Here is a 10789-nt window from a genome sequence, read left to right on the forward strand (position 1 = left end):
CCCCTTGGGCACTGTGAGCTTGTTTGCTCACTGACTCTTCCTGACCACTTTCCTTTTTACACTGATGGGAAAAAAAAAATGAGGTGCTCCTGAAGTCACAGTTCGTAAATATCCTTTCCTTTGCATTCTGAGTCATGTACCCTTCTGTTTCAAATGTATGAATCCTCTGTCAGAGTCAAGGAAATAAATGGGTTCCCCCGTCTGAAGTTCAGAGTCGACTGTCTGTGTGGAGTCTTCAGTTTTAAGCCTGGCTTCAGAGGTACTTGTTCTGATAGCACAGTGAAGTCCAACGCTCACTCTTTATATTTTTCACATCTTGGAATAAAGATCAGGCAAACTCAACTTTATGCTGGTAAACTGTTCTAAAATATACATTTTAAAAAACATTTTATTACAATTTTTATTTATTGTGCTTTTGAGTATGGGTATGGGTTCAAACATGCCATAACTTGAAGATGGAGGTCAAAGGGCAAGTTCAGGAGTTGGTTCTTTCCACCAGGTGGGTCCTAAGGATTGATCTCAGGTTGTGAGGCTTTGTGGAAGACGCCTTTACCAGCTGAGCCCCTCACTGACCCAAGGTGTGTGTTTTCATACAGAATTATAGATATGATCCTGGCAGGAAGCCTGTCCCTTTCCTACCGAGCATATTACACTTAGAAGAACTGTGGCCTTTGTAGTGCATGCTTGGGTGCCTGTGCCCATCTGATGGCCAGGCCTGAGCTCTTTTTTTTTTTTTTTTTTTTTTTTTGGTTTTTCGAGACAGGGTTTCTCTGTGGCTTTGGAGCCTGTCCTGGAACTTGCTCTGTAGACCAGGCTGGTCTCGAACTCACAGAGATCCGCCTGCCTCTGCCTCCCAAGTGCTGAGATTAAAGGCGTGCACCACCACCACCTGGCTCCAGGCCTGAGCTCTTATCTAGCTTCAGCTGTGTACAACCTTTCCTGGATGCTCGAATTCAGTGTGTCCCACCGAGATAACCGTACCACTGCGGTCATTCCAGGAAAGTGTTGGGCATGCTTGCATCCTGCTTGTCCTGGCTGACCCCTGTCTTGTGTGTTTTAGGCTTTAAAGGAGATAGATGAAGTCGGGGACCTGCTGCAGCTGAAGTACTCACGACGTCGGTTGGTGCCTCTGTTGGACAGGCCCTTTGATGAGACGACCTATGAGGAGACAGAAGACTGAGCCTTTTTGGTGCTCCCTAGAGGGGGAAACTCCCTCCCAGGACAGCGTGTGGCCTTTCTGAGCCAGTTCCAGGAACCACACTTCAGTGGCCACCTCATGTGGAAGACATTTCTGAAACTACTGAAGGTGGCCACCTCCACTCCAAATGGCATTTTGTAAATAGTGAAAAAAAAACTGCTTCACATTCTTCCTTTGTTTGCTAAGTCTCACCTTTATATACATATAAATGATTACTTTGCCCATTAAAAAATGTTTTATTTTATAACTATTCTACTTGTGAAATCACACTGACCCTTGCCTATGCCTTACCGCACAGGCATTCCCCACTCCAGCCACCTCATGGACTTGGATCCATCAAGACTTACTCTGGCCCTGGCTCCTTAGCCTTGAGACTCACTGGCCCTCTCCCTAAGGAGCAAGTACCTTCTGCAGACTTCCATCCAGGTCTCAGAAGTCGCCCCCCCCTCCCGTAACCCTTATTTAACCAGTCAAGTTAATCAACCAAAGCATCTGCCTTTAGTCTTCAATGTTAACAATGCCAAGAAGTTTATTATGTGACCCCCCCACACACACAAAGCCTCCCTAATCTGTTCTTACTCTGTTGTGGTGGTGGTGGTGGTCACCAGATAGTTTATTCATTAGTAGATATTTCTTCATATGGTCACAGACTGAAGATGTATCCAGAGTTTGGGTTCTTCCCCAGATCTAACCCTAATGCTTCCCACCTCCAAAGTTACAACAACCCCTGGCTGATTCTGGGTCCAGAGTAGGATTTGACATGGTAAAGGAGAGTGCTGGTCAGTCCTTCACCCCTTCCGCCTCATCGGCAGTGGTGTAAGTTTTCCTTGTAGATGCTGACCCACTTGAACAGTGTCCTTCTACTCTTGACGTCCTAAGACGACCCTAACCCAGCATCTAGGGCTGGCTTCTCTTGAGCTTCTGTTGTGTATTTTTTTTCCTTGAGGAATTTCTGATCAAATACCTCTTTCCTAAACTGGAACAGCTTCTGTTTTTCTGTCACTACCAGGTCAGGGACTTCATCCAGAGCTTTGTGCTGCTTGACCAAAGAACACATCTGAAGAGCACCATTTGGAGTTAGTACTTTTTTTTTTCAACCAAAGCATAGTGGAAAAGAACTTTTGTCTCTATTGTACTGAAGATGAATTTGTCTTTTAGTAGTGATCGAGTCTAGGGAACGACTGAGGACAGAATGAAAAGAACTGTATCAAAGTATATTCTGTATGTCATTCTTTAAAATGGTTCTTTTTGTTGGTAAAGATGCCCCACCCAGATTCTCCTGGGACCTTCTTGTCTGCTGCAGTACATGGAGGAGAAAGCAGAAGCCGTGCTGTTGGTGAAGCTCTGCGAGCTTGCAGCCCAGGAGATGGTCTAAGGTTGTACGTGGCTTTCTTAAAGAATAGAAATGGAGCTTGGCGATGGCATCACACGCCTTAGTCCCAGCACTCGGGAGGCAGAGGCTGGTGGATCTCTGTGAGTTTGAGGCCAGCCTGGTCTACAGAGTGAGTTCGAGGACAGCCAGAGCTATTACACAGAGAAACCCTGTCTCAACCCACCCATCCCCCCAAAAAAGGAATAGAAATGGGTGAATAAGCTGGGCGTGGTAGCCTGTGCCTTTAATCTTAGCACTTGGGAGGCAGAAGCAGGCGGATCTCTGTGAGCTTGAGGACAGCCAGGGCTGCATAGGGAAACCTGTCTCTAAAGAAAAAAAAAAGAAAAAGCAAATGGTAAATAAAAGAACCACAGAAAGAGACAACAACTACATTTATAAAAAAAGATTTTGTAGCGAAGTCTTGTAAAGCTCAAAACATCTTGCTCACTTTCCCCCTGTGGAATCCCACTGGAATACCAAGTATAGTGACTTTAATGATGTAGACATAGGGCTTGTAAAAGTAATGAACTTTAAGCGATGAGCATGTGTTTTAGCAAAGTCGCTTCAAATTAAAGTGTTCTTGACAGGCATTTAAATTTTTATGTGTGCATCACTTGGTTGGTGCAAAGTATTTTGAAAAGAGAAAACTCGTGTGATCTACCTATGATCTCTACATTCTAGAGGACTGGTGTATGCACATTATATGTGACTGGTTATTTGTAACTCTGTTATAGAAATCTCCCGTCCAGTCATGTCATAGATTATTATCCAAATTTGGGGCAATACAAGGGTATATTAGTCCAGCATTTGAGAATCTTAAAGAGATTCAAACATGTAAGTCAGCTGCCACCACCAGACCTGGCTGCTGATTGGTCTGCAAGGTGCAGCTCATCGTAGCGTTTTGCGTCCTGCCTTTCATTACCATTGTCCTTACTCGTTTCGTGTGTGTAAGACCCACTACAGCCAACCAGAATCATGCATGAGGGAGATGGCCCAAGGGGCAAGGACAGTGAACATCTCCCCTCTGCAGTATCCCTATTCAAGGGATCCAGCCCTCTTCAGTTCTCCATACTCTTCAACTCTTCTGGTCTAGGCAAGGTTCAAAATCAGCTTCTTCCTCGAATTCTCCGGCCTCACTTCTGCCCCACGCTCTCTCATTGGCTGAAGGGTGGAGCATCCTCATAGTGATTGCCTCTGATCCTTCGCTTGCCCTCTGTGTCTTCTGCTTCAGAGAGGACTGACATGTGCTGCAGGGTGTGGGGAGCTGCAGTGTAGACAGCCTGCTCCTTGCATGCACAACTATGCACTTCAGTGATCGGCAGGGGACTTTTTCTGTCTTTATTAGTTGAGGGCATCCACATCTGAGTATCCATGACCGGCAGGGTGTGGCCGGATTACCTGGTGTGTAACACACCTTGCAAAAAGTGGGCAGGATGAACAACTGACTTAGATCTTCCGACTTTTTGGACAAAGTATCTACTACCAACTCCATTTTTTCCAAATTGATTAATCTGCCTAATGGTTTGTAGTATTTTTGACAAAACGCCATAGAAAATAACAGCCGGTCTCCTGTGTAAATGATTGCTATGGGTCAGGTATGGTGCACATCTGTAGTCCCAACACTCATACAGAAGAGGACCCGGTAAAGCTCTGGAGGTGACAGGTGGATTGATATGACTGAGTGCTGGGACGCTGTTCTAGGTAAAAACTACCTGGGTGTTCCTGTCACTTCAAGGTGGGGTTAGAAGAAGAGGGAGAATGGTGTTCTTTCTTTCTGACTGCCCTGTGCCTGTGATCAGGAACTGTAGAGTACTTCCCACAGGTAAAAATCACCTTAATCTGGGGCTATGAAGAGAGAGGTTCATAAAAAATGAGGATTCTGCTTGGTGGTTTATCAGAGAATCTTTAGCCCCCATCCCACCCACCGCCCAGTTCCAGAACCTATGGATGAGCCCTTACCTGTAAGCTCTGTGCCCAGCAGGCATCTTAATCCATTAAGCCAATGAATCAAAATACCTTCCATGTGAAGAAAAGTATGTCCTTCCTCCCCTCCTTATCCACATGAAATGTGTGCTTGGGCTCGTAGCCAGCTGCTGTGTCCAGCCAGATAGCCAACTCAGAGCTCAGAGAAATGCTAAGGCCTTCCAGTGATCCCTTCCCTTGCCTTGCCTGTAAAATGGGAGTTATCGGTGACTTGTGTTTTCCAAGTGGCTTTTTGCTGTAGAGTGAAGTGTTTCTAGGAAGGAAACATGAGGAGCCAATTTAAGCCCTTAATGAAAATAACCTTTTTCATCTTTGCTGAGTCTGGAGGCTTTACGTTCACAGTTCACCCTTGGGAGCAGCATGGGGGTTGGGGAGACGTGGGCAAGATTTCGTTCACTATGATGTGGTCTTGCATTGTCACTACCTGGTACGACGGAAGGAGGCGAGGCTCTCACCCTGCAGTCACTGTTTTTAATGAAGCAATACCTAGCGCTCTGGTTTTGGAGCAGTTGAGGTAGGTGGAATGGAAGGTGCCTGCAAGAACGGCACCCCCACGTGCTGCTGCTTTCCCCAGGTCAATTCTAAGTCTAGCACAGGTCCCAGGTTTCCTGTACAGATCCTGACTGGCGTAGGCCTTTCAGATGAGTGGCGATTGCACCACAAGTGAGGTGGAGTAGTGACTTACCTTCCCCCTTATCCTTGTACCTCAGGATTGGTTTAGCCAGTAGTTGGAACTGAGAGCTTCCTTATTGGGTCTTTCTCCACAGGACATAGAAGCCTTTTGTGTGAGCTTAGCCTGCATGCCCATAGTCTTGATGATCCCTCTCTGTACAAAGGCAGCTAGCAGTAAGGGATGGGGGAGAAGAGAGCAGACCTGAATTAGGGTGGTCCTGTTGATCCATGCCTTCCCACTGACCAAGTTACTGTAAGCTGGAATCTGCAGGTGTCCTGTGACCTAACCCTTTCCATTGCTGCAATGTTCTTACCACCTGGGAATGTGGGGTTCATTTGAATTTTAGTAACGTCTTACAAATGTCACTTGCCTGTAGACTTCTGCCTTCTTGCCAGATCATGATTTTTTTTAAAATTTGATTTTGTATCGGATGACTGTGAAGCTATACATAGTAGGTTGTGGAGGGTATCCATTTTCAGAGTACATGTTAAGAATTAAAGGGGACCTACTTGAGATGAATCATCCCACAAATATTGTTTTGCCCTAATAAAATATTCAGAAATAGACACCTGCCTTTATTCATTCAGCCAATAAATATTAAGGCATTAATCTCAATGCCAGCAAGTGCACTGGGCATTAACAGCAGTGAAAAGACAGATGTGGACAAGTGTGTGAACACTGTTTTACAGACTGCTAAGGCTTGCACAGAGCACCCAAAAGGAATAATAGAAATGGGTAAAGAGAAGACTTGTCTGAGGAAGTGGAAAGTCTGATGGGTTTCAGTAAAAGAAGACCTCAGTCGGGAGGCAGAGGTGGGAAGATCATTACAAGTTTGGTGGGGGACCACAGGCCAAGGCTAGAGAGGCCAGGACAGCTATGCCTCTTTGCAGGTTGAGGTGGGGTGGTATGGAGTGTGGTGGGGGACCACAGGCCAAGGCTAGAGAGGCCAGGACAGCTATGCCTCTTGGCAGGTCAGGGGAGATATTCACTTTACCTGTGGAAAAACCAGTGAAAAGTTTTTTATTTTGTTCTTTCATATTTATTGTGGGGAGAACATGTGTCTGGGTGAGCCTGCCAGTTCACATGTGGTCAGAGTGCAACTTGTAGAAGCCCATTTCTCTACCATGTGGGGTCACGGGACTGAACTCGGTATATCTTGTTTGGCGGCAAAGTACCAACTGAACCATGTTACTGGCTAGAAAAATTTGGAGAGTGAAGCCAGGTGGTGGTGGCACACACCTTTAATCCCAGCACTTGGGAGGCAGAAGCAGGCCTCTCTGAGAGTTGGAGGCCAGCCTGGTCTACAAGAGCTAGTTCCAGGCCTGGCTTCAAAGCAACACAGAGAAACCCTGTCTCGAAAAACCAAAAATAAAGAAAAAGAAAAGAAAATTTGGAGAGTGGAAAAAGATAGCAGGCTTTTTTGTGAACGCTGACAAGTTGATAAAATTTGTATGTTAAATACAAAGGATCTCAGAATAGTCCGCAGTTTTGAAAAATGGCTTATACTGCCTAAAACCATTCTTTAACATTTTAGGTAGTGTTCTTGGCTTTAGGGTGCCTGTGGGTCACTAAACTCAGCAGAGTCCAGAAACAGACTCATGTGTAATGTGATCACTTGATTTTCTCTCTCTTTTTCTTTTCTTCTTTTATTTTGTTTTGTTTTCAAGACAGGGTTTCTCTGTGTAGCCCTGGAACTTGCTCTGTAGACCAGGCTGGCCTTGAACTCAGAGGTCTACCTGCCTCCCTAGTACTGGGATTACAGGCGTGCGCCACCACTGCCCAGCTTCAACAAAAGATCCAAAGTACTTCAGAGAAGCAAGTGCTGCAACCAGTGGCGATGGAGTCACTAAATGCCCGTATGGGGCGGGAGGATGAGCTTTAGCCTCCATATACAATAATTAATTAAATTAGGTGATAGATCTAAATATGAAAATGACAGGCCTAGGGCAGTAGTTCAGGTGACTTGTCACCAAGCGTGAGTGCCAGCGTTCAGGTCCCCAGCACCCACCGTCTTGTCTAGCTAGCTAGATGACCTGTGAGCTCCATGTTCAGAGAAAGACCTCACCTCGGTAAATGAGAGCAGCCAGCCTCCTCACATACAAATGTGTGCACCACACACATACACACATGCAAAGAATTTCTCCTCAGTAAAGTCAACAAGTTTGCTAAAAGTGGCCTGGGGTGGTTAAGAGCACTAGCTGTTCTCCCTGAGGACTGAGGGCCAACCCCCAGCACCCTCATGGCAGCTCATAACTGTGGCTGCAGTTCCAAGGGACCCAGTGCCCACCAATGCGGGCAAGCATGCATGTGACACAGACATGTATGCAGGCAAAACAACCATACATATAAAGTTAGTTATTTTTTATTTTTATTTTGGTTTTTCAAGACAGAGTTTCCTCTCTGTAGCCCAGGCCATTCGAGAATTTGCCCTGTAGACCAGGATGGTCTCAAACTCATAGATCCACCTGCCTCTGCCTCCATAGGGCAGGGATGAAAGGCATTCACCACCACTTCCCAGCTTATAACATTAAATGTTTTAAAAATGTAGATAAAACAGGGGGCTGGAGAGATGGCTCAGAGGTTAAGAGCATTGCCTGCTCTTCCAAAGACCCTGAGTTCAATTCCCAGCAACCACATGGTGGCTCACAACCATCTGTAATGAGGTCTGGTGCCCTCTTCTGGCCAGCAGGCATGCACACAGACAGAATATTGTATACATAATAAATAAATATTAAAAAATAAAATATTTGATCAAACACTTGTCAAAAAAGTCTGGCAAGGGGTGTGGTGGCACACGCCTGTAATCCCAGCATTTAAACAACAAAAGAGATGCTAACCCGTTAAAAAATGTTCATCGTTACTATCAAAAAGTTTAAATGAAAACAATAAGATATCGTCCTGCACACAGAATGGCTAAAACTGGAAGAATTGCAAAAGTCAGTGGGCATAGAACTGGAGTAACTGGGGTTGTCTTAGGTTACTGGTGGGGACCATCTGAGAAGCAAGATGACCACTTTCGTTTTTGCAGCCAATTAGGTGTTTATCCATGAAAAAAATAAAACGTGTCCATTCAGAACTTGACCATTCATAGCTACTTCACTAATAGCAGTCCCAAACTGAAAACAACTCGTGAAACATGGTGTTAAGTGGATGCACACATTGCAGTGTGCCCAAATAATAGCAACAGGTACAACCTAGCCATGTACGTGAACAAATCACCAATATCTATAAGGTAGATGTCTCTCAGAAACATGCTGAAGGAAGCCTACGTAAGAGACTATATCACATGATTTTATTGATAAATTCTAGAAAAAGGCAAATGGTAGTACAGTAGCATAAGCTGTTGCCAGGAGACAAGATTATGGGGTGGTGATTTTACAATAAGATTGTTAAAAGATCATCTTCAAAACAACAACAAAAACATAAAAATCGTGATTTTCTTAGAGAAATAAAAATGAATACAAAAGACTCGTTAATGAAGAAATAAGATGCCGGGCGGTGGTGGAGCACGCCTGTAATCCCAGCACTCGGGAGGCAGAGGCAGGCGGATCTCTCTGAGTTCGAGACCAGCCTGGTCTACAAGAGCTAGTTCCAGGACAGGCTCCAAAACCACAGAGAAACCCTGTCTCGAAAAAAACAAAAACAAAAAAAAATGAAGAAATAAGATATAGAAGAACAGAAATTTACAAATGAGCAGTATTAGAAATAAAAGTGCAAATGAAGGTAGAATTGGTTTCTTCCATGCTTCAGGTAGACATCGCCTGAATACTTATGAGATGGGACAGAATTTCCATTCCAGCAGACAAGAGTCATTTTGCTTTACTGTTGATAACTACAAATGTAGCAATATAGCTCAGAAAATCATGAGGAAATCGTCAGATCATGAGAAGAATGGCAGGGATGCACTGCCCGCAGACAGGACAGGGTTCTCATGGCTTTTCATCATCCCCCCAAGTTCTCATACAATTTTTTATCTTCATACAACTCTAGAAAGAAATCAGAATCATGGGAAGGTTCTAATCTTAGCTATGGTGGTCACATGAATGCATATGTTTAAAAAAAATATAACTGTTAACCGGGCCTTGGTAGAGTAGGCCTTTAATCCCAGCACTCGGGAGGCAGAGGCAGGCGGATCTCTCTGAGTTCGAGACCAGCCTGGTCTACAAGAGCTAGTTCCAGGACAGGCTCCAAAGCTACAGAGAAACCCTGTCTCGAAAAACCAAAATACATATATCTGTTTATTGTGGGTGTGGATGCAACACACCTGCATGAATATTGCACAGGGTATGGGTAGATATCAGAGGACAATGTGTTGGGGTTGGTTTTCTCCTTCTACTATCTGGATTCCAAGGATGGAACTCAGGTGGTTGACAGCAGGGGCCTTTACCAGCTGAGCTATCTCACTGGCCCACGTGAATCTATACATTTTTTAAAATTCACTGAGCTGTACAGTTAAAATAGATATATATTATTTTAAATTTTATCTGTTTGCCTGCATGTATGTCTGTGCACCACGTGCATGCCTAGTGCCCACTGGAGGCCAGAAGTGGGTGTCAGATTCCCTAAAACTGGACTTCCAAACAGTGGCTGGATTAGTTACTTTTCCATTGCGATGTGATAAGACACCATGACCAAAGCAACTTCTAGAAGAGTTCATTCAGGGCTTATAGTTCCCGAGGGACAGGAGGCCATCACCTTCTTGACTGGGCGAAGAGCAGAAGACAGGCAGGCCTGGTGCTGGAGCAGCAGCTGAGAGATCACGTCCCAGTCCACAAACAGGAAGCAGAGAGCACGCTGGGAATGCTTTGAGTCTTGAAACCTCAGCCCTATCCTAAAGTGACATATCTCCTCCAACAAGCCACACCTCCTAATTCTTCTCAAACTGTTCCACCAACTGAGGGCCAACTATTCAAACACATGAGCTTATGAAGAACATTCAAACCACTGTAGACCCAGGTATAGTGGTCTATGCCTTTAATCCCAGCACTAGAGAAACAGAACAGGTAGGTGGGTCTCTGTGAGTTCCAGGACAGCCAAAGCTACATAATGAGATTATGTTTGGGGGAAAAAAAAAGTCAGTTGTGGGTTCGGGTAAGGTCATCTCTCCAAGGCTCTAAATATGGATATATTTTATTTTATGTAAACTGTGTCTCACTTAAATTGATCAAAATCAGAAGATAAGTTTCATGGCAGTCAGGAGTGGAAGCACTGTGGGAACGGGAGTGGTAGAGCAGGACCCCTTTCAGACAGACCAGTTGGGGAGTGGGGCTTGAGGTGAAGTAGCAGTTACTGACATGGAGACAGCTATGAATGAATGAATGATGAACGACCAACAAGCTCATTACCTTCAAAGTCATATTTAACCTGGTAGAAAGCATCAAAATCATGGCTAACATGCTAAATATTGGGATAGACGTAAAACCAGTTAAACCAAAATTGTTTTACGGCCTTGCCTTCAGCCTAGTAAACACAGTTTGATTTAGAAGATGCTCAGCGGCTAGCATTCTGTTGGCTAGCATTTGAGTATTTATCATGTACCAGGCAAGTGTCTTCTTAAGTGGAT

General features: G+C 44.7%; 1 protein-coding gene across 2 annotated transcripts in view; it reads left to right on the plus strand.

The window, feature by feature from the left end:
* Sptlc2 (serine palmitoyltransferase long chain base subunit 2) overlaps positions 1-5764 on the plus strand; it is a 78884-nt gene extending 73120 nt beyond the window's left edge. For both annotated transcript variants that reach the window (XM_057782572.1, XM_057782573.1), the window contains one exon: positions 1061-5764. In XM_057782572.1, the coding sequence (XP_057638555.1) occupies positions 1061-1180 (120 nt within the window). In that variant the 3' untranslated portion in view covers positions 1181-5764. The remainder of the gene's footprint in view (positions 1-1060) is intronic.
* The last annotated feature ends 5025 nt before the right edge of the window (positions 5765-10789 follow it).

The sequence above is a fragment of the Chionomys nivalis genome, chromosome 10 (genome assembly GCF_950005125.1).
Source record: "Chionomys nivalis chromosome 10, mChiNiv1.1, whole genome shotgun sequence".
NCBI classification, from domain to species: Eukaryota; Metazoa; Chordata; class Mammalia; order Rodentia; family Cricetidae; genus Chionomys; species Chionomys nivalis.